Below are 24015 nucleotides of genomic sequence, written 5' to 3' on the forward strand. Positions count from 1 at the left end.
CTGATACAATTTAAATATAGCTACACTTTATGCTGAGACTTTAATATCAGGATATATGCGTTTAATTTATTTTAACAGGCAAGACTAATAATAATATTATTATATAACGAAATGCATAAAATGGTTGCATAAAATAGTCAATATAAATGGATGAACAGATGAATTAGTAAACAAAGTTATTTGTGTGGACTAGTTGGACTAGTTGGTAACAACAAAGTGGAGGCATGATTGATGCAGACAACAGTATCAATTAAAATCAGAGAGAGAAGAAAAAAGTCAATAACTGCATGAAAATCGTCAGTATATATTGATTAATCCTTGTCTCCTCTTCCTCTCTGACACCAAAGGCACTCTCACCAGCACTACAAGTTGTGTAGCACTATTGTTATTACCATAACAAAGTGTTTTTTTTTTTAATTATTTTTTAAAGTAAGGCAGTAAGTAGGATATGATGTATAAATAGCCTACTTCACAATTAAATAATATGCCATTTTTTTATGTTGTGGTAAAAGCTGCTTAACATGTAATGAAAATAATGTCACAGTGTAAAAAATAAATAAATAAATAAAATCCTACTGGCCCTAAAAATAGACATTTTCTTTATGCAAAATGTCATATTTCTTTCTTTTGATTCAGATTTCGTAAGAATCACCCATTTCCTTCACTGAAAACTCCAATAAGTTCATTGCACTCATTTGATGGCGTAAACTCGTTCCCTCAGTTCAGTAATGGGGTCTCCCAAGCTCAAATATTTCAGTTCAATTAACTTGATGTTCAAGAAGAGTGAACTTAACTATTGTAAGTTGAGTTAATGCAAGTAGACAACTCAGATTTGCTATTTAAATAGTGTTGTTTCTACTGCTCTTAATCATTGTAATTGAATTGATTCAATCTGAGATAAAACAATAGCACAGCTCAAATACAGATCATAACTGATTCTAGGTCAGTCATTAAATAACTTCATTCTCCACAAATGCACTGTATATACCGGCACTTCAGCTGCACATGCGAGAACTGAGGTGGTGTTAACAGGGTCCAACTTGACCAAAGTGACACATATGGCCCTAATGGTGACATCACACGAAACAAAACAACATAATACAACAAAAGGGCTAAAACATCTATGAATTCTTAGTAACAACTATTTAAATGCCCCCATATGTTCCCTCTATATAAGGAAACATCATTAAATAATTCAAGCAGCAAGGGATTGTCAGTATTCCCCATTGCCTCGATTTTGTACTCAATAGTTTGCGTTAAGACTTAAAATCTTACGCCTATGGATTTTTAAGTAAAACAAGTTCAATGAACTTAAATATTTGAGGGTTTACAGTCTCATACATACCGTTGAAATCTCTTTCGTCTATGGTTTTGTGGTCTTCAACGCCTAAATAGCCGAACACTTATTATTTGTATGCTATTTGAAAGAATGAGTCCCACATACAGTATTGCATTTGCCACTTGGTTAACCCTAACCCTAACCCTGCGTCTTTCCGGAAAGAAAAGGAAATGTTTAAAGACATGCTTTCCATTTGAGTTCTCTTCTTGCGAGTCGCAACCCTAAACGGTGAGAGGATCTGAGCGTGTTTAGGGACATAGTTCAGCTGCAGTGCGAGCGAAATCTTCGATCCGTTTGATATCCAAGAGCACAGCAAGGCGCGAAACGGCATTGGACGCTGACACGTTTGACACAGTTTCTCATGTGTGTGATCTGATGCGTTTCCGGTTGGAGTGGTAGCGCACAAGTAGAGTTTCGGAAAAAGAGGTGTCATAAACTGTGGACGGGCAGCGCAGAGGGTCTACGTACGAAAGCTACTATGCGCTGTCAGTCCTTTCAAACCACGGACACAGAAACGGAACGCCACTGCTTGTTATCAAGCAGACTTCCAAAATGTACTCACTTTCACGGGAAATGGGCGCTTTGTTATGGATACATAGATAACGTTTCCCTGTCTTCTGTTCAATTCGGAATCGAGTAAGTCTCAGTCCAACCAGTGAAGCGAATATCAAAGAGCAACGCTGTTATGGATCAGAGCGAAGATGACAACGTTTCTTTATCTCCAAGCCTGCCCTCTCCACCTCTGTTCCCGGCTGCGCACCACATGCACAGAACCACTCATTTTTTCATCGATAACATCCTTAGACCGGACTTTGGCTGCAAAAGGGAGCAGGGTCCAGGCGTACACACTTCACGTTGTTTTTCTTTCCCCAGCACTCCTTGCTCGGATTCCAACTGCAGCGCCAACAGCGTTTCTTCTTCATCCTCCTCCACCGTCTCATCCCCAGCCAGCAAGAGACATTCCCAGGTAGACGATGGAGTTAATGTATCACATTTTGGGGTTGTCCCGGCACCACCCGTTGCTTTGAGTAGTCCAGGTGAAACCCCCGCGCCCAGTAAGGACACCCGAGAGCATTTGTGGCCCGCGTGGGTTTATTGCACAAGATATTCTGACCGGCCCTCATCTGGTAAGGCAACTGGTAACAAATAAAACAAGTAACTGTTCATACATTCCTTTTGTGGCCTAACCTAAATCAGCTTTATGCAATATGTAAAAATTAAAATGACTGACTGGGGCAGTTCACTTTTACACAATTTCTCATTGTACGCAGTAAAGTTGGAAAAGTTTAGGCAATAACATTTTTTGTCATGGCAATAAATTACTTTAAATTAAAATGTAATAAAAGTTCTCAAAGACTGGAACACGTTACTCCCAATACAATACACTTGATCCGGAATATCAAAATGAGAATTCCTCTAATTTCTTTGGCTTTGGTTACTTTCGGTCGTTGAAATAAGCTTACATTTGTTTCGAAGAGAAATGTATAGAGGTGCTTTTACCCGACATACCAAATTCACCATTAAATGACCCCAAGTAATTGACCAAGACATTGCACAAACAAGACTACAATGGCTTTGTGAACTTGTTTTTGGTTGACGACATGATCCATTATAGGCCTTCTGTGGTCCTAAAGCAACTGTAAAATGATCGGTTTTCATTGGTAATATATTAATAACTGATCGCACTTTAATTACATGTATTTTTACATTATATATTTTCATTGTTTCATCTTTAAAATATATAAATTTATGCAGTACAGAAAATCTAGACAAGCAACAATAAGAACAGCTAATAAAATCTCTTTAAAAAATCTCTTTCAAAATTGTGCTTATATTTTTTAATTATTTGCTTAATGTATCCTAAACTTCTGCAAGACGTGTAAACAACAACAACAACAAAATACCTGAGTAAGCGTTTTTGGAATAAATTACCAAACACAAATAATCCATTTGCTTTGCATTTGATTTGCCATTATCGACTATATACTTTTTAAGTTATTTGAGCTTAGGCCTACTAATTTTCTAAAAATATTACAAGATAAATCGGATTTTATTCAGGTTTTTACCAATCAGTTCACCAATTAGTTTATTTTATTTCCCGAGAAAGGTTTAATACATTTAAAAAAAAAAAAATATATATATATATATATATATATATATATATATATATATATATATATATATATTTATTTATTTATTGTCAGCCGGTTACCGGGATATTTTGCTTATGTCGCTTATGAAATTCTACATTTTTAAGCCAAGCGCAGGAGTATTGGACGTCAAACAAAATTGTTTATGTAATCATTATTTTATATAATATTTCTATTCTTCATTAGCACCTTTGTATGTGCTTTAACACATTTTAAAACAGTATAGCTACAGAGTCAACTCTGGCAAAATATTTCATTTTTAATTTGCGCAACTGTGTAATCAAACAATAATAGCCTAATAATAATAATGACAGCAATAATCAAAACGCATATGTTCAAAATATAGAAATGGATATAATTATGTTTTACTGAGTAGAGATTTAAACAATTTGAAGCAGTTTTAGAAAAAAACGTGACCTTTTAAGGAGGCTAAACTGAATCATTAATAACAGCTTTACTGTTTTGTTGTTAAGGTAACACGTCTGTTAACGAGTTTATACAGAAGTAGTTATTTTGATGTTTATTTCCAATGGTGTTGCACACCGACACAAATTCGACACGGCAATGCTCTTTTGTGAGTGCAATCCGAAACGGCTTTGATACTTAATGAGATGGTTGATATTCAGGGATTCGTCTCATTGTTGTTTCCACACAAGGCCCAAGGACCCGGAAATTGAAAAAGAAGAATAACGACAGTGAGGATAAACGACCCAGAACGGCGTTCACAGCTGAGCAGCTCCAAAGACTGAAGGCTGAGTTTCAGGCCAGCCGGTATATCACGGAGCAGCGCCGGCAGACTCTAGCGCACGAACTCAACTTGAACGAGTCGCAGATTAAAATCTGGTTCCAGAATAAACGCGCGAAAATCAAGAAAGCCAGCGGATTAAAGAACGGCCTCGCGCTGCAGCTGATGGCTCAGGGACTGTACAACCATTCCACCAACACCATTCAAGAGGAAGAAGACGTCAACTTGCAGAGAGAGAGAGAGAGAGAGAGAGAGAGAGAGAGAGAGAGAGAGAGAGAGAGAGAGAGAGAGAGAGAGAGAGTGAGTGAGTGAAGGGAAAGAGAGGGGAAATGGGAAAACTGCATAAATGACCAGACATTGTTGAAAGAAACTGTGGCTTGGCTTGTGAAATTACCGGATCATCATGTATGGGCGAGGCGAGCGGGTGAATTTCTTTAAAATAGAATATATATATATATATATATATATATATATATATATATATATATATATATATATATATATATATATATATATATTTTTTTTTTTTTCTATTAGACTGAAATTAATTAACGATTGCCTACATGAAAACATTTAGGCCTCATTTTGATTTTGCATTGTAAAATATGCTATTCTTTATTTGCATTGGGAATCAGAGATGGACCTAGTAGCCTTACCCAAAGCATCAAACAGTAAGTTTGTTTCGCCAGATTACAGAATACAGTATAAAATAATCTACATATATTTTTTTTTTTTTTTTTTTCTATTAGACTGAAATTAATTAACGATTGCCTACATGAAAACATTTAGGCCTCATTTTGATTTTGAATTTGGTATTACAATTAAGACGGCTCAGATTTTTTAAGTTGTTTGATATCATATGTGTTTGTTATCAGTCAAAAAATGTTATCAGTAAAACATTTTAATGTTGTTAATATCTTCGTGCCAAAGATGTTATTCGGTGAAAGTATCCAGTTTACAATGAGATGCCGAGTTTTTATGACTTGGAAACCGACAATGAATATTGTAATATTTTGAATATTGACAAGGTTTTTTTTTGTTGTTGTTTGTTTGTTTGTTTGTTTGTTTGTTTCTTCTTCTTCTTCCTTTTCTATTCGACTTGGGATAATTGGAGACTTACATATCTGATATCAGATGTTATTCTTTACTAAATATTTAACGCTGCATCAAAATAAACCCTTTTATACCTGCAATATGTAGCCGATATTTTTCCCGATATAATGTTATTGTGCCTTATTGTTTCTGTCTGCATTGTAAAATATGCTATTCTTTATTTGCATTGGGAATCAGAGATGGACCTAGTAGCCTTACCCAAAGCATCAAACAGTAAGTTTGTTTCGCCAGATTACAGAATACAGTATAAAATAATCTACATACATTTCTTGCAATGCCTTGCTGCCCAAAATAGGCATGTGTCGAAAACATCATTAATGTTGTTAACATTTAGTCTTACAGCCAATTTTTTTTTTTTTTAATCAATGCAGGCTGATGTATTTAACATCAAAACACTTGTCTTTAACATTGCAATGTTTTTTATGAGTAAATAAAAACGACATAATTTTTTATTTTTTATTTTTCTTTATTTTATTTTTTTTGTGCACAAAAGATTTGCAGATTAATATGTAATTAATTACAAATAATTAATAACAGATTGGTTAGAACCAAGTTGCACTACCCTCTTTCCGAACCCAAATATCTTTATTTATTTATTTTATTTAAGTAGGGAGACGGGGAAAACATGGTGCACAAACTGAATATCTTCTTGAATATTTTCAAACTGTTAAGTATAAAATACTACTACTAATAATGTATCCTATAGGCTATTTATTTTTTAATAATACCATCTAAATTAAGTGAAATCTTTATCGGTGATTCACGCGGCTCTGGGTTGCGTTTCCCAAAATTATCGTTAGCCAACTATGGTCGCAAGTTTCATCGTTACCAACATAGTTCAACGATTTGGTGTTTCCCGAAACCGTAGTTCCGACGAAAATTCGCAAACTGCGCCGCAAAGTTGTGTAGTTGAAACTACAGCTCTCCACCTGTGGTTTGAAGCATAGTTCCTTGTTAGTTTGCGTTGTCAACATCATTGATTTCGCTGCAGCTGGGGTGTGTTCTATTCAGAGTTATCACCCCTATGCCCTATTCCTTTCAAAGACTTCACCATCCACACAGGCTTGAAGTTGTGGTGCTCAAAATTATTTTTATTGGAAATTCAGTTTGAAATGATCTTCCAGCATGACTGTCACAATTGTTCTCCCTTCGAAGTGCCCTCCTAAGGCATTATTAATGATGTTTGGAACACAGGATTGGCTTCGTTTCCGTGTAGAAAAGGTGAGTTTTTTTATTATTTACAAGCGAATATCTTTGTTACAACATTGTGCAAAGAGAAATTTCACATATGGCTGTATATGTAAAACACAATATGCATGTTAATGGTTTTCACTGATATAAAAAGTTATCTTTACTGTACATACAGTATATGCAACATATCTGCAGTACTTTGAGTATAGTGTCAGAAAAACGCTGTGTAAAATTCATTCGTTAACATATTTCAAAATATTACACTTTCATATATGTAAAACATAATTTCCCAAATCACTGTGTCAATTTATATAGCCAGTATACCCAAATAAATGAACAATAATTGTACACTGTAAATGTTTTTCGTAATTTTAACGGTAAAAGACTGTAAAAATGCTACAGTGAAAAAACTGGTTAATGAGTAGTTACCTTAAAATATACGGTAAAATGTTTAAATATATTTAAAAAGACAATATATGTAGTTTTACGATAAAATTTTGTTAAAAAAAAACAAAACAATTGTCTATGTAAAAAGTATGATTTTCTGTATAATTAACAGGAAATAAATATATATTATGTTTAACAAGAGAGTACATGTACTTTTTACGGTACATTATTGTTAAAATTATGGTAAAAACAATAATCGGGCATTCCCAGAATTCCCTGCGTGACCCATTCATTATATTTTATGGGAATAGTTATGTTTCATCTTATTTTTCATATCAGTTATGTACATTGGGGTGTTCTGTTTTATATTTGATGTAATTTAGTTAATGTTTTTTGCATAATTTTAATTTCACAGGTGTTACCCTGATGATATTTAGTGTTTGTGTGAGTGACACTGAGCACTGTCTCTACATGTTTGTTGGTAATTGCTTCAGAAAAAGCAACTGTTGATGAACTTTTTATCATCATGTGCCCTTTTGTAGTTACTATGGTGATTAACAAATACATTATAAAGTGAAAAGCAGATTTTTACAGTTTAAGAAGAAATATATATTATGTTTATTATTTAATAATATAAAAGACAGTAACGAACGTAAAATATACAGCCATCAAAATTACATCCATGAAACGTGGTTACCGTATTTTTTACGGTGAATTTCTGGCAACCAGTGCTGCCAGTTTTTATCGTAAAGTTAACAGGATTTATTTTACAGTGTAGAAATATACATGTATGACCATATATCTGATTTCTGTATGGGATAACATGTTTGTGTAAGTGGTTTTGTGTTTATTGTGAGGTGTTCACAGAAGCAGAATATAATAGAATATGGAATATTCTCAATAGGCTTTAAGTATACTTCTTGTTTGCAGTAGTCTTTCAATTAATGTTTGCAGGGGGAAAAAACATAGACCGAGGTAGGAAATTACACAAAAATGTCTATTAACACAAGTTATGTCAGTCAGATGAAATAAAACAAAATACAGTAACCAAACTGTACTGAAAAATGAAAAAAGTAACCAAACATTTTCTGAATTAAATGTTCTCTGAGTTCTGCTCCTGCAGGATGCATTCTGCCTTGGTATGGGCTCAGTGGATCGTCATCATCATTAGCACCAGCATGACTCCCTCTTCCTCCTCAGGAAGTTGAACAAATTTCCGTGACTGCAATGCAGCTAAGAACTGCACTGCTGGACTTAAAGCGTAGTTTCTTCTTGTGGCCCTCTTAAGGTGTGGTTTCACAACCTGCAGCAATTCAAGGATCTTAGTCCTTGGAATCCAGAATTTTCTTATGATGTCATCATCAGATAGATAGTCAAGTGTGGAGAAATTTGTCCTTATGTAGGCATTTATATACACTACCTGACTTCTGCATCGCCTTCTGTGCTCAAGCTGTAGGATTATTTGTAAAGCCGCCATTGTTGAGCATTTGATACACACATAGATACTGTTTTATTAGGAGAGTCATTAAAACACCTGCTACTGATGCACCTGAGGAATGGAATAATCTTCTAAATTAACTAGCTAAATGTGAGTGTTTCATCAATGATTTGTGACAGTAATAGGGCACAGCTTAATTTGATTTTCCAATTTTTGTATTAATCTGTTAATGGGATTTTGGTTTTAAAATAGGCTGCTTTTTTTTTTTTCTTCAAAGTTTTCATGCTGTGGCTTGGAGAAAATGAGAAGGCCTCTCTTTAGAACTGTCTGAGGATTTAAATAAAGGATGTGTTTTGTGTCATGTTTGGCTTATATTATCATGGCTATTATCTTGTGTATTGGGAAAATCTTTACATAGCCAGCTTTAGTTACTTGACTGTTGTAGTGTATATGATGGTGGGGCACCACTGCAAAACAATAAAGGTTTGTATTTCATTCCATACATAGGATTCTTAATCACACTTATATAATTTATTAATGACATTATTCTGGCAATTGATAATGAAGTAATGACATTGCATGACATGATTCACACAATAATTGCTTACATTTGATCTGGCATTCCAATGCCACTGTGATGCACCAAGTCACATCACCTATTATGTGCTCATTTCTACATGTTAAACTACTGGATGAATTCCCAGTGTACTAGAAAACACTAACTCAAAACACATGTTAAAAAATGACAGAGTAGGCCTATTTTTGGTCATCAAATGGGATATTATATTTTATATTTAAATTCAGATTGTGAAGGGTTTTAGCTTCTCTGTCGCTGAAAAGCAACTTGAAAATCATGTGTTTGTTGCCATGCAGCACCACACAGCTTCACCACAACCCCATTTGCCAGACCCAGTCTGTACCTTTCACTCCATATATATTTAATTCTATATTGTTCATTGTGTCAAGAATAAAAGTGGCGTTCTTATTGGTTTTTGAAAAGTGTGCATATGTATGTGCTCAAGTGCCCCGGAGGTAAGAGGGAAACCCCACTATTGCAGCTCAATCCTGCAAGAGGTCGCGATGAAAACAAACACACTAGCAACAGAGGAGCATGTGAAAATAAAGCGAAACAACAGAGAACAGAAAATAACAGAAGTAGTCCTCAGATGCCATGTTTGTTATTTACAGCAGCATCGCAGGGAAATAACATTGCTGTGGAGCTGCTTACTGACCGAACCGCTTGTATATTGTAGTAAAGAGTACGCCACTTACAAAGTGCATATAAACGTAAATGTTTATTTCGTGTCTCAAGCAGTTTTTTTTAACAATAAATGGATTTCTGTCCATGTAAATGAGCTGTTATAATTTGATATCCATTCGATCTCTGCAGAAGTTATTACTCCACCCCCTGAGTAACGTCATTAACAACAGCTCTACATTGTTGAAACGACGTGGTATGAACGATGGATGTGCGACATAGTTATTAGGGTTTCTGGAAAACTATCGTGGTTAATCAGTGAGTTACGTCGTTGTCTGGGAAACGCACCCTGAGGCTGAGCAGTAGCTGAGTGACTGTTTCGGTGGTGTGTTGTGGGCATGCCGTGGCTCTTGTGACCGATTAATCAAGTCAAAGATGACAGAGAACCGTGATCCTGATGGCAATCACCGCTTCTTTCTTTTCTGAAGCTCTCTGCCGAGCAACTTTTTACCGTGGCATGTTCATCTGACATACAGAATGTGAGTTGTTGGATTCGTGGTTTTCTCACACTCCCATTATCTCCACCTTTATGGCCCTCAACACGAGGCGCGTCCGGGCAGGTTCGGTTGAATACGGGAATTGGTAACTGTCAAGTTCAAAAGCGAGTTAAATTTGATTAAGATCTTAGTCTGCAAATCGACGTATTTCTCAAGTTCTGAAAACCACACTGGAAATAGCTTTCAAACTAGAAATTAGAGATAATGAAGTAATGCAATGTTCCTGACGTGTAGGCCAATTACTCATATGAGGGTTCTTTAGTAAGTAATGCCTTTAGTAAGTCCTTTTGTAAAGGCCCAAATCGCCACAGAAAGTTACAGTTTAGCTAAATAATGCGCTTTGCAATTATGACTATTACGCAGACGCTGGAAAAATTAATCTGCAGCATTCCGAAAAGAATTAGAAGAGCAAATGAGATGGTGTTGCGGCATGTTGTTCGCCATCAATCACTGTTAAAAAGCTTACGTTGTCTGTGTTCAACCGCCAAGCCAAAATTTGGGGGGTTATAGTATAAATAAAGGATGGTTATAGGATAAATACATGTTTTATCCAGACAATTAGATGGATAAGACGTCCAGCGACGTCACTGGCTGTAGTGAAAGTCATAGGAATTCAAACAAGTGCAGTCGCACGATATCATACGAATTGGCCAAATTTAGAAAAAGCGTTCGAATACTGACGATTTTGCAGCGAGAGTGTGTTGGCCCAGCTGATGAGTTACCTGACCTGGGATTTTGGATCGTCAGGAGTGAGCAGTTCTCAGCGTGGACAAATTGGAGGATTTATTTGGTGAAATAAGGTTTGTGCCAGTGTTTTTATCTATACTATCATTACTGTACACCAGAAGATGCAAAGATACCATTCCATAATCAGAATTGGACAGCTCATTTGACATAAGCTGTTATTATATGTCACTTTAGTTTCGTGAGCTCTGGCTTTGCTAGCCTGTAATGCCCACTGGACGCTGAATAGTTTTATTTACTTTTTCAGAATTTTTTTTTTATTATTATTATTATTTTTTATTTTTTTTGTAATGCAAACGTCTCCTTTCGGCGACATTTGCCGTTTTGAATCCAAAATATATCACCTACATGATTCATGTAGTTCATACCCTGTATCACCCTCGGACGCGAGCGGTGCGTTGCTGATACGAAGGCCGTTCCACCTCACTCGAGTCACGGGCGTCTGGGCTTCAACACACCGCTGTACACAAGCGTCATGCGGAGCTTCGTCCAAGTCCAACACATGAAAAGCGTTGGTGTGTACGGGAAACACTGAAAACATATTTGAGTTTAGAGTAGGAAAAAGTCAGGGACAAAAATAAGGTAACTATTAATGAATAAAGAAATTATGAGCCATCGAATATCGAATCAAAGTCTGAGTTTTTCTTTGTAGCCTACTTTAAAACCATCACCAGTGAGGCAAACACTTCAGAAATCACAAACTGGTGCAAACTTCTACCAGTTATTGCACAGAAACATTTACATTTATTAACCATGCTTCCAGTATTCTGATGACTGTTTGATTGCTAACATTATGGGTTTATATCTTTCTTTAACATTTTTTGCTTTTCTTTCTTATTGTCTTTTTGTAGATTGGAACAAATATGGTGGAGTACCTTCAGCAGGCTGAGATGTCAAAGCCTTATTCCCCTACACTCAGCAAAACATGCCTGCACATAGATCATTTTGAATTCTTATTTTAATTGTATAAATTTGATTCATTCCTTACATAAACAGTTTTCTATAATAGACAGTATAAGTAATATTTTAAAGGTATAGTTCACCCTAAAATGAAAATTCTCTCATCATTTACTCACCCTCATGCCATCCCAGATGTGTATGACTTACTTTCTTCAGCAGAACACAAATTAAGATTTAAAAGAATATTTCAGCTCTGTAGGTCTGTACAATGCAAGTGAATGGTGACCAGAACTTTGAAGCTCCAAACAGACATAAATGCAGCATAAAAGTAATCCATATGGTTCCAGTAGTTAAATGACTGTGGAAGTGAGAAAAAGTGAGAAACACATCAGTATATAATTTTTTTTTTTTTTTTTTTTTTTTACTATACATTTTTAACTTTCACATCTAAAAGTCACACGTGGCACATGTTTAGTTTTTCTTTCAGATGTGAAAGTGGAGATTTAGAGTAAGAAAGCATTATTGATCTGTTTCTCACCCACATCTATCATATCACATTTGAAGACATGGATTTACCACTGGAGTCTTATGGATTACTTTCATGCTGTCCTTATGTACTTTTTGGAGCTTCAAAGCTCTGGCCACTATTCACTTATGTTACTATTCACTCATAGAATGGACTAAACAGAGCTGAGATATTCTGAACAAAAACAAATAATTTTAGACGCAGAAGAAAAGCATACTGGGATGAGGGTGAGTAAATGAGAGGTTTTTTTTTTTTGCAGTTATTTATATTCATCCAAAATAAAGGAGCTACCATTACACATTTGTTTATGGTGTGGTTTATTTTACAATAATTTTTAAGGATAAAACAATCTGAAAATATTAACCCACTTATGAGATCAAATTAACCCAGTATTACTGTAAAAATGAGCCAGAATTTGGGTTGAATAAATAATCAACTTGCTGTGTTAGATTAGCCCAACATGTGTTCTGTCCCATATTTAAACTGCGGCTGGGCTAAAAACAATCAAATTTGGGTTATTTTTAACCTTGCATTTTTTTAGAGTGTAAACTTCTAAAAATCTACAAAAGTATTTCGATCTCATTCATTTGCGTCAGTGCATTTGTGAAAATAATTAAAGCAATATTTACACCGTCAAATAACTGTAAATAAACAAATAAAAATAGCTATAAAAAGAGATAAAAATGACGAGCATCTCATAGGCCTCTGATGTCACACAGACTGTATAATATTTTTGCAGTGGATCTCTAGTGGTTTCAAACACATATAATTCGACTCATCTTAAATTTGTGACCATGCTCTAAATTTTGTTACCGTTTCCATTTGTACGGTTTTATGAATTGTTCTGTTTCATAATTGTTTTACTGTTTGCTATAAATGCCATTAAATTGCTAATACATTTTAAATGTATTGTGGAAGATGTCTTAATTGTGTAATCCCAAATCAGTGTTAATAATCAGCAGTAGGCCGATCTCATTATGACAACTTACCCCATATAGTAACAACATGCTTCATAAATATTTGTAGCCCAAGACTTTAAGGTAAATGGCTACACCATTCAAAAATAAACCTACCATGAGAATATTTTGTTTACGAAGTGTTACAACTAACCCCGGACTAATTTTAGGGGGAAAAATATATTCCTTTGAATAATTTCATTGCTGAATTTCATTACGCTTACTATGCCCTGCTATTACAAAAATATTCTGATATTGAAATTGTATGAAGATAGAATTATAGAATTCGAATTGATACTTACAAAGATAACCATGCACTGCTGGAGAAAACAAGCCTTTGTGCAGATGCAACAAATGCAGTAAAAACAGCCCGAGCAAAATTATTTCTAGAGACATTATGAACACCGAAGTGCACTTTTTGTGTATCCACTCGCTTAGTAAATTCTCTCTGTAATTTGTGCTAAAGCATGTAAGCTCTACGGCTACTCACACTGCATACAAACAGCTGACTGTGTGTATGTTTGTGTGTAGATCTGAGAATGCTGGGGATCTTTACAGGAACTCAAGGTTTTTTCAAGTTCAACGGCATTATTCAACCATCTCATTCATGAATTAATTTGGGGGGCTTTGAGGAGAGAGGATACACTCCTAACATTTGAAAAACGCGAGTGTTTGGTAAAGAAGTCAACACAGTAAGATCCACACTGGGATACATTTCGGCAAGGTTCAACTAGGTATTTTGAAGGTTTTGTTCTCGGGATCAATGTTTTGCATAAACATCAGGTTGGGACAAGTTGTCATATTGGCATATAGGGGCAAGGTGTCACATGTGTTTATATGTTGCTATTTTATATGCATCCCTATAGGAATTTGATATGTAGCTTATCCAGCAGTGCAATTTGATAATTTTGTATGGTACCTTTTCCATTTTTTACTGTTTCATGAATTATTTTTTTACAAAGCTTTACTACTTAAAATTAGCTAAAAAAGCAATTAATAAGCCTATACAATTGTTGATACAAATAGCCTAAAGTTGGCTTTTTACTCATAGGCTATTTAGTATTTCATGCACTTTGTTCCTTTCTTAGCATAATCTTCCACGTCATTTATAAAAGACACAACAGTAAACAAAACTAACAGCTTTTCACTCTGTTTTATCCAATAGTCGTATTTTCTATTTCGTGATATAGTTTTTGGGGTTGCCATGGACAAGAGTCTGCTTTGACAACACAGTAACCACAAAGTCGATTTCAGTTTTAGTTTTGTGCTTAGTCGGTGCCTAATTAAGCATAATCGGTGTAATATTGTACATGTTACCGCGCTCATAATACACAGTTATTTCTAGATTTCCGCTGGTATTCCTGTGCAGAGCTCGAACCCGGATGACTCCAGGCAGGGGCGTAGATTCCGTGGGGGATGGGGGAAGGTAACCCCCCCCCCAATAATCAAAACAAGCAAGTACAAACTCCCATTATGTATAATCAATGGAAACATGTAAATGCTTCACACTGACTGAATACAAGCTAACAAAACTCTAGAAGGAGCATTTGCTACCATGTTTCTTAAACGGCAGGTACAGTTGTTCCCTGCTGACCACCATGCATGTTTGCCTATTTTTCTCAGCGACCTTACTTCCTAGCATGTCCCACAATATGAAATTTAAGTGGACAAAAGAATAATTACAACAAAGAAAGTTCTCTTCCATGGTCAGCGAGGGATAATGATGTTCACTAATCATTTTGTACCAGTGTGGACTACGTCCTTCAAATTACCCACGCAGAGAGAGGAAGCTAATGTAAATGTGAAAACTGCTAATGACAGTTTAAACTTGCATGAGAAGGGAAATACTGACAGTGTTAAAACTGTACTCGGTCTATCATATAAGCTCCACTTCATGTCGTCCGCAAACAACACCCAATACTCATGATACAATCACTGAAAGCACAGTATCTCTAAAATTGCTTTTTTTATTTATTTATTTTTTATCCCCTTTTCTCCCAATTTGGAATGCCCAATTCCCACTACTTAGTAGGTCCTCGTGGTGGCATGGTTACTCACCTCAATCCGGGTGGCGGAGGACAAGTCTCAGTTGCCTCTGCTTCTGAGACCGTCAATCCGTGCTTCTTATCACGTGGCTCGTTGTGCATGACACCGCGGAGACTCACAGCATGTGGAGGCTCATGCTACACTTCCCGATCCACGCACAAATGACCACATGCCCCATTGAGAGCGAGAACCACTAATCGTGACCACAAGGATGTTACCCCATGTGACTCTACCCTCCCTGGCAACCAGGCCAATTTGGTTGCTTAGGAGACCTGGCTGGAGACACTCAGCACACTCTGGATTCGAACTCGTGACTCCAGGGGCGGTAGTCAGCGTCAATACTCGCTGAGCTACCCAGGCCCCATGCTTATTGCTTTATTGTACACTTCTGCTTTCTTGAGATTCAGGATTTTAATGGACACAGAAGGGAGCTAAAAATAAGATAAAATTCACTTATCTTGACTCTTTTATTCCTTAAAGCTCATTGTAAACCCTAATAAGTTAACAGAAATTTTGAGGCAGTCAGATACATACAAAATTAGAAGTTAATAAACTCCCAAGTTTAAGTTAATAGAACTATCAGATTTGATTTTGTACTACACATGCATGTTAATTGCTCTTAACTTGAAACATTGAGTTAGCTAATTCATGTATTTTTAATGCCATTCCATTTGAACTTAATATTACCATATAAGCCTAACATAAAAACTTCAAATAGAGAATATACCTAACTAGCTAGTACAGTGAATGTTACAGTAGCAGAATAAATGCATGTTAATTGGAAATACTATGCTTTCATTAGCATAGCTATTGCTGTATAATGCAATGTATTGTTGAAAAGACTCCTCAACCTAAGCTGAAGCTCCACTATTCACCATAATGGTGACCCCCAAAACATGACAGACCAGAAACTCTTCTAAATAACACAACAAAAACATGAAATACTACCAGATGTCCCCATTTACATTAATCTTGCACAAAGACACATTAAATATCACTTAATTTGAACACTTACCTTCCCTGAGTGCCATGCAAAGCATGCTGGTAAATAGAAATCCCCTGCCCAGTTTCAGTTAAATTAAAGTTCTTATAGATTTAAAGAGACAAATTCATTAAACTCAAAACAATAAAACAATTCAGGTTACTTAAAATGTGTCAGTTTCATGAACTCAAAAGAAAGATAAAGTTCTAAATACTCATAAAGGTTCATTTATTTGAACTAATGTATATGATTTTATTTTTCGCTTCTCAAAACATTATTGTCTCAGGACTGTCTATTCATTCAGTAACCTGTGACAGCAGTGAGTGCGATACACAGAAACAGTCAATCAGATTCACTTCTTACATCAAAGACATATAGAAAGAAAGTAAGTAGTGTCTGGCACAGCCTGCCTCTAAGCAATTCAAACCGAAATGCTGGTTACAGACACACTAAATGAGCATTAATAGTGAAGATATTACTGTTGCATGCTGACATGAACACATATTGTCAACTCTAAGGGTAAAGGTGCCCTCAGTAATTGTTTTAATATGACGTCTTGGACTTACAGTGACACCTAGCGACTTGGATGCAGCATAATTTAAAATCAATAGTTTTCAGTTTCAGATGCCATTGTAGAAATTTAGTATTCACAGTCAGCCATGATTACTTTAATCAATGAGTGAAAGTGTCCAATAACAGGACGGTTACTGAGATTATGTGAGTAGTATTCGGCTGTTCATGTGATTCTAACATGGCAGCCCCCATGTGCGGACCCTCTCCATGTAGAATAAAACAGCTTTTATAAGGGTACTGATATGACTGGAGTCTTAATTTCAATGTGAGTGCTCATGATTTTATACATATATCGCAAAATTACAGTTCATGTCTTTAGGAGATCAACTTTTTCAATGAGGAAAAAAATGACTGAGTGCTCCTTTAACATGGACAGAAAGAAATCTTTTTTTTGTTTGGCAGTTTTACATGACAAATGAACTACAGTCATACAAACTGTTATTGCATTAATAATTGTAAAAGCAATAAGGAAATGTTTGTCAAAAACACACAATAATTGCACATAGCACAAATAAAGTCTGACAACAGTTCAAATAAGATTTTTAATTCTGTATGATCCATCAAATTTAAAAGACTCAATCCTTAGAAAATCAACCAGTTGTGAAGGCTCTTTACATTTTAGTTTTACACTTTGTATTCAATGCATATTTATTAGTTGCTATGGTGCTAATGCACTAACAAATAAATAAATAAATACAAATCCATTCATCAAGTGTAAGTATGTATGATGAATAACAAAACAAACAAAAGGGAGATCATAGCAGATAAGGGGAAATGACTCTAAAATGCAGGAAACGAGACTAATCACAGGGTGACTTTTTAAAAGAGGAAACGTGGACATATATGAGACAAGTGAAAGAGACAGGAAGAGCTTCATCTACATTATATTCATTTGAACCAACACTCTGTACCATCACAGAAGGTCTCATTACAGATGGATAACAATCTGATGTGACAGCAGTATAACACAGCACCGGACAACTATGTAGGGTATAATTATATGCCTTATCATTCATTGAATACTTACTCTAGATTTCCTAAAAGTCATTTTAAAGAGTTAGAAAATACTGCTACAATGACTAAATATTCATAGGTGATCCCTTTATTTACTATACAGGACGTCTGAATATTTAAATCTTCTTTAATAGAATCTGTATCAGAGCAAATGTTCTGTGCCCACTGTTTCTTGTCAAACAATTCAGCACAGGAAACATATTATAGCAATTTTTAGTGCATACCAATCAATGGTCTCCGCCCCCTGCCTTAACACACATCACATCTGTATAGACTACAGTAAGATTCCTTCTTTGACTTCCACTATCGATGAAGAGCAGACCGGCTCTAAATTGTAGTGTGTGCATGTCTGCAGGATGTCAGTATTCTGTCAGTAGGCACCTATTATTATTATTTCTCCGGCCAGACAGAGTGAGAGCGGACATATGGCCTCAAATCACACAGACACGCAAAACATATACACACAGACAGACAGAGATGAGCCAGCCAAGTGCAGACAAGACTATGTAATAAATCTTGGACTGGGATTGGCTGTGACAGTTCAGATGCTATCAGCCAGTCAGTGGTCAGTCGTAACTAACAATGAGCAAGACAGGTATAATCCATAATACAGACATACACACTCATTATAACATTCACTTACACACATACACTTTGACTTGGACTATTTCTGTGGAAATGTAGGAAAATAGAGCGAGCGAGAGATACAATCAGAGAGATAACAGTGGTAATAAGGGCTCAGTGACACGGAACAGAGTAAAGCCTTAGGCTATCAAACACACACTGGGATAAACTTGCTTAAACTTAGCATTATAATTCATCTGTTATTACCTGACATAAAATTCATGAGCGATATGTAAAAATAACACTTCTAATGTAAATTTCACTCTTCTAATGCCTTCAGACGACATAAGCCACTTTCTCAAAATGGCTTTACTGAGACCCACTCACTCCATTTATCATTGTTTTACTGTTGTCAGCTGATATATGTGTGCGAGAGATCAGGATATGGGGAGCACATGCTCTCTGACCTTTTGATCGGTGCTAAAAGGATCTGGAGAGAGGAGGGTAATAGAACATTATGGGATCACTCGCCTCATTGGCTTTCAGAGAGAGGAGAGGGACACATGTAAGGCTGTTGCCAAGGAAACAGTAACTGCACTTTTTAGTTTTAAAGTGTATAATGAATAAGATCTAACTTGTTCCTCCACTATTTTTTTATTGCTTCATTTTTCAAATAATCACTGTATATATTCACATGTTGCTAACCTAGGTTATATATTATACCATTTTTATTATAAAATAATATAAACTACAGTATATATACTCCATAGGTGTTGATTTTCATCAAAACAAACAGATTTCAACTTTTTCTTATTGTTAAATGAGGGTCACATTAAAACTGAATTGAAAACTATCAGTAGTCTTGTCCAAGACCCAGGTTTTCAATATTAAACTATGAAAATCCATTATAAAAAACAAATTAAAGGGAAAGTTCACCCAAAAAAATCATCTCTGATGTGTAAGAATTTTTGTCTTCTGCTGAACACAAACAAAGATTTTTAGAAGAATATTTCAGCTCTGTAGGTCCATACAATGCAAGTGAATGGTGATCAAAACTTTAAAGGTCCAAAAAGCACATAAAAGCAGCATAAAAGTAATCCATAAGACTCCAGTGGTTAAATCTATGTCTTCAGAAGTGATATGATAATTGTGGGTGAGAAACAGATCAATATTTAAGTACTTTTTTACTATAAATCTCCACTTTCACATTCTTCTTTTGTTTTTGGCGATTCACATTCTTTGTGCATATAAATAAATATTAATCTGTTTCTCACCCACACCTATCATATCACTTTAGAAGGTATGGATTTATCCAGAAGTTGTGTAAATTACTTTTATGCTGCATTTATGTGATTTTTGGAGCTTTAAAGATTTGGTCACCATTCACTTGCATTGTATGGACCTACAGAGCTGAAATATTCTTCTAAAAATCTTCATTTGTGTTCTGCAGAAGAAGTCATCGTTCACATCTGGGATGGCATGAGGGAGAGTAAATGATGAGAGAATTTACATTTTTAGGTGAACTATTCCTTTAAGACCTGTTTAAAACCATGATAATCTAAACAAAGAGTTAAATACACATAAACTGTTTCCATAATTATAGTGTGAAAATTATTTCTATAAATTTTTCAATAATTGCGACTGTCCCACAATTGTGCCGTCATTTCCACCACACCAAACAATTTTGGCCCAAATATTTTTGTTTACCAAGTTGTACTTGTTTACCAAGTTGTCAGAAGTGTCAGTGCAGATCATGCTTGAGATGAAATATGAGACAAGTGATGTTTAAAAAAAAAAACAAAGAAAATTTGAGGTAAATAGCACATGTGAACAGAATATTTTAATTGAGCATAATTTCCAATCAAGCTGTAATTTTGCCAAATTATGCAGCAAGTGTGAAAATATGATTAAATTGTGTGTATTTAAGATATTTAAAATGTTACTTTTAAAATAAAAAGCAAAGGAGTTGGCCATTTTAATTAAAAATGTCATTCCCATAACTGTCATTTCCATCACTGAATTCTATGAAACACAATACAGAATTTGGCATTTTCATGACTTTCAGAAAAAATTACAAAAATTACACAAATCTTGTATGTTGCATGTATATACGCTGTTGGACACTGTAAGTACACAAATAAAAAATTAAAAAATAGCGAGAATGTCAAAAATGTGTCAACAAAGCTTTACTTTCTAAAGAAAACTGTGTTAAAAGTGAAGTTGAAGAAACACTTATATCCAATATGCATTATATAAACAATATGTATATTATTTATAATATAAAAAATAATGCATAATTTATTTTTATATTATAGGCTATGTACATGTATATGGTTTATAAATTATTATAATCAGCTAATTTATCATAAACATATATACAGATGCCTAGCCATCATACACTTAAATACACACCTGTACAACTTAAAGAACTACAACTACCTGTTTGATCAACAGACACTTTTACACATACCTAACTAACCTAACTTAGATGACAAAAAACAAAAAAAAACAAAAAAAAAAACACAGTATATTCTAATTCATACATAGGTTTTAGACAAATATGCTGCAGGTATACATGCCATCTGTGCATGTTTGTTTACTCATTGTTCATTAATGTGTATGTTAATATCTAAGAGATTTTTGTGTCTTGAAATAATAATCAGTCATGTTTAGATTGTAATGATTAATTGGTCATTGTAGTTGATAAAGGTAATGAGGAAATGATTTGATGTTCAGTAGCAGTTGCAGAGGTTAATGAGCTAATTATGAGTTGAAATTAATTGATTAACCTCTCACTCCAAATCCGTGCTCTTTGAGGAGACTCCATGTGATGGAAACACAATGTTACACCAGTCTCTCAGCCCTCATTACAAGGACAGGGTCAGAAGGCAGCATGACCGAGTGCTTTTGCTGCACGCACACACACACACACACACACACACACACACCAGCCTGTCTGCTTTCATATGCTAATGAGATGGCCATAAACTCCGTTTATACTCATACAAATAAATTGAATCACACATGCGCACACATATAAACATACATACTGTACACAAATAATCTCAAGAAATTCCAAGAACCTATTTGGGACTGTTAAATTTTTTTTATTTATAACATAACTGAATCTTTTTTCACAATAAATAAATTACAAAAAATAAAAAATACTGAGCACTGGCTGTAAATCACAGCTACAAATCTGGCCCAGATGGCTTTATTTTATTGCCAAGAATGTAGCTTGGCATTGTGAGTTGTTTTATAGACACATACACATTCATAATTCCCTGAGATAATTATAAATACATTACTCTGAATTATTTTTGTAATTAATATTTTTTATTAATTCTTACAATAATAAAGAAAAGCAAAAACACACACACACACACATATATACTGTATATATATATATATATATATATATATATATATATATATATATATATATATATATATATACAATCAACATTTAAACCCATCAACCACCCCTCCCCCTCCCAATCCCCAACCCCGACCCCCAGCAAACATCCCTGTGGTCACACATGAGTAAATATACAGAAAAAAGCAAACAAACACACAAAATAAATAAATTAATTAATTAAGATGACCTCCAACCCCTTAAAACAATCTGCCTGCCGATCATCACACAGGTCAGAACCCAATTCTCTATGTGACTATTCCCCACATCGATGACCACCCCATCGCCCAAAACACAGAGTCTGGTGCAAAACGAAACCTGAGTGCCCACCACGTCGCACACAAAACTCTGAACCTTCAACCAGAATTCCTGGATCTCAATACACCACCAAAAAACATGGGCCGTGTCTCCATCCTCCGACTGGCATCGCCAGCCTATAAAATCTAGAGGGGGTTCAATAAAATCTACGTAAAATCATGAATTGCATAAGGCGCACCCTTGCATCTCTAGATGCAGACTTGACATATTTTTTAAATCCTAGCCCACACTCCCTCATCCAATACCAAGTTGAAATCTTTCTCCCATACTCTCTTGATAGAAGTTAAAGCTCGGTCCCCCAGACTCTGAATTAGCAGGGAGTAATTCACTGATGCCTCATGACCTTTTCCAAAAGCAGTAATCACCACTCCCAGAGTGTCTGCAGCTTTAGGGGGTGTATGCTACTCCTAAAAAATAGTACAGAGCAGGTGTCGCAGCTGTAAATACCTAAAAAATTGAGATCTGGGAATCTCAAAATGTTGAACCAAATTTTCAAAAGATCTCAACACTCCACTCTCATATAGGTCACCGAGTGTAGCAACCCCCCTCACAATCCATTCTGACCAGCAGAAAGGGGACTTATTAATACATAATTTTGGGTTCTGCCATACGCTCAAGGCAACATTTAAATAAATGTCTGAATTAAACACTATGGACACTTTTGTCCATACCGCATGCAAATGTGAGATAACGGGGTGTAACTTAACTTCTCCGATTAGTTTGATAGAAAGGCTATGCAGAGGCGAGATAGGGGCAAGAACTTCCTGTTCAATACAAAACCAGGGGGCGCTCACTCAGGTGGAAGTGACCAATGAGCCAAATGTCTGAGACTGAATGCATAATAATAAAAAAAACCTTGGGTAAGCCTAGCCCACCTTTGTCAATCGGCCTATGAAACTTATCGAAATGTAATCTAGAACGCTTACCGTTCCAAATGAAGGACTTCACTATGCTATCAAATAGTTTGAAATAAGAGAGAGGGACATCTACAGGGAGAGATTGTAGCAGGTAGTTGAATTTTGGAATACAAATAATTTTAATAATATTAACCTTCCCAATCATAAATAAATGTAATGAAGCCCACCTGCCCACATCGCTTTTTATTAAAGGGTCAAAATTAACTCTGACTAAATCAGACAAATTTGCTGGAAATAAAATACCCAAATACTTAATGCCCTGTTTGGGCCACTGGAAGGCACCCGGCTGGAATGCCACTACTGGGCAGTACACTGTCAGAGCCAAAGCTTCGGATATAGACCAATTAACTCTGTATCCTGGGAACTTAGAAAAGGAATGAATAATTCTGTGGAGGCAAGGCATAGATCTAGTGAGGTCGGAGACAAATAATAAAATATAATCTGCGTAAAGCAATAGTTTATGTGCCACATCTCCCGCCACCACCCCTGGAAAATCATCCTCCTTTCTTATCTCGGCTGCTAATGGTTCCAGGGCAAGACAGAACAATAATGGGGAAAGGGGGCAACCCTGCCAGGTGTCCCTATCCAGAGTAAAATAATCTAAAATTAATCAATTTGTTTGTACCGCTGCTACCTGGTGTCTATAAAGTAACTTAATCCATACAATAAAAGTATTCCCGAACCCGTATATTTCCAAAATCTTAAAAAGATAATCCCATTCTACCATATCAAACACCTTTTCAGCGTCAAGTGAGATGGCAGCGACCAGAGTCTGATCATTCGCCACTGACCACATGATATTGATGAAACGCCTAATGTTATCAGAAGAGCTGCGGCCCCAAATAAACCCCACCTGATCTATATGTATAAGAGGTGTCATAGCTTTACTTAATCGGTTAGCCAAAATTTGTTACAATATTTTAATGTCTAGCTGGATCAGGG

The 24015-nt window shown here is 35.6% G+C and overlaps 1 protein-coding gene across 2 annotated transcripts; it reads left to right on the forward strand.

The window, feature by feature from the left end:
* Positions 1-1596: 1596 nt before the first annotated feature.
* On the forward strand, positions 1597-5797 carry LOC127447275 (homeobox protein engrailed-1-B-like). Of its 2 annotated transcripts, none has more exons than XM_051709050.1 (3): positions 1597-2466; positions 4146-4658; positions 5349-5797. In XM_051709050.1, exons 1-2 carry the CDS (start codon positions 2025-2027, stop codon positions 4544-4546), a joined length of 843 nt encoding a protein of 280 aa, XP_051565010.1. In that variant the 5' UTR covers positions 1597-2024; the 3' UTR covers positions 4547-4658; positions 5349-5797. The 2 variants fall into 2 exon arrangements, with proteins under 2 accessions (XP_051565010.1, XP_051565011.1); XM_051709051.1 differs by having other exon boundaries at positions 5525-5797.
* Positions 5798-24015: the final 18218 nt, after the last annotated feature.

Source organism: Myxocyprinus asiaticus, chromosome 10 (genome assembly GCF_019703515.2).
Source record: "Myxocyprinus asiaticus isolate MX2 ecotype Aquarium Trade chromosome 10, UBuf_Myxa_2, whole genome shotgun sequence".
Classification (NCBI taxonomy): domain Eukaryota; kingdom Metazoa; phylum Chordata; class Actinopteri; order Cypriniformes; family Catostomidae; genus Myxocyprinus; species Myxocyprinus asiaticus.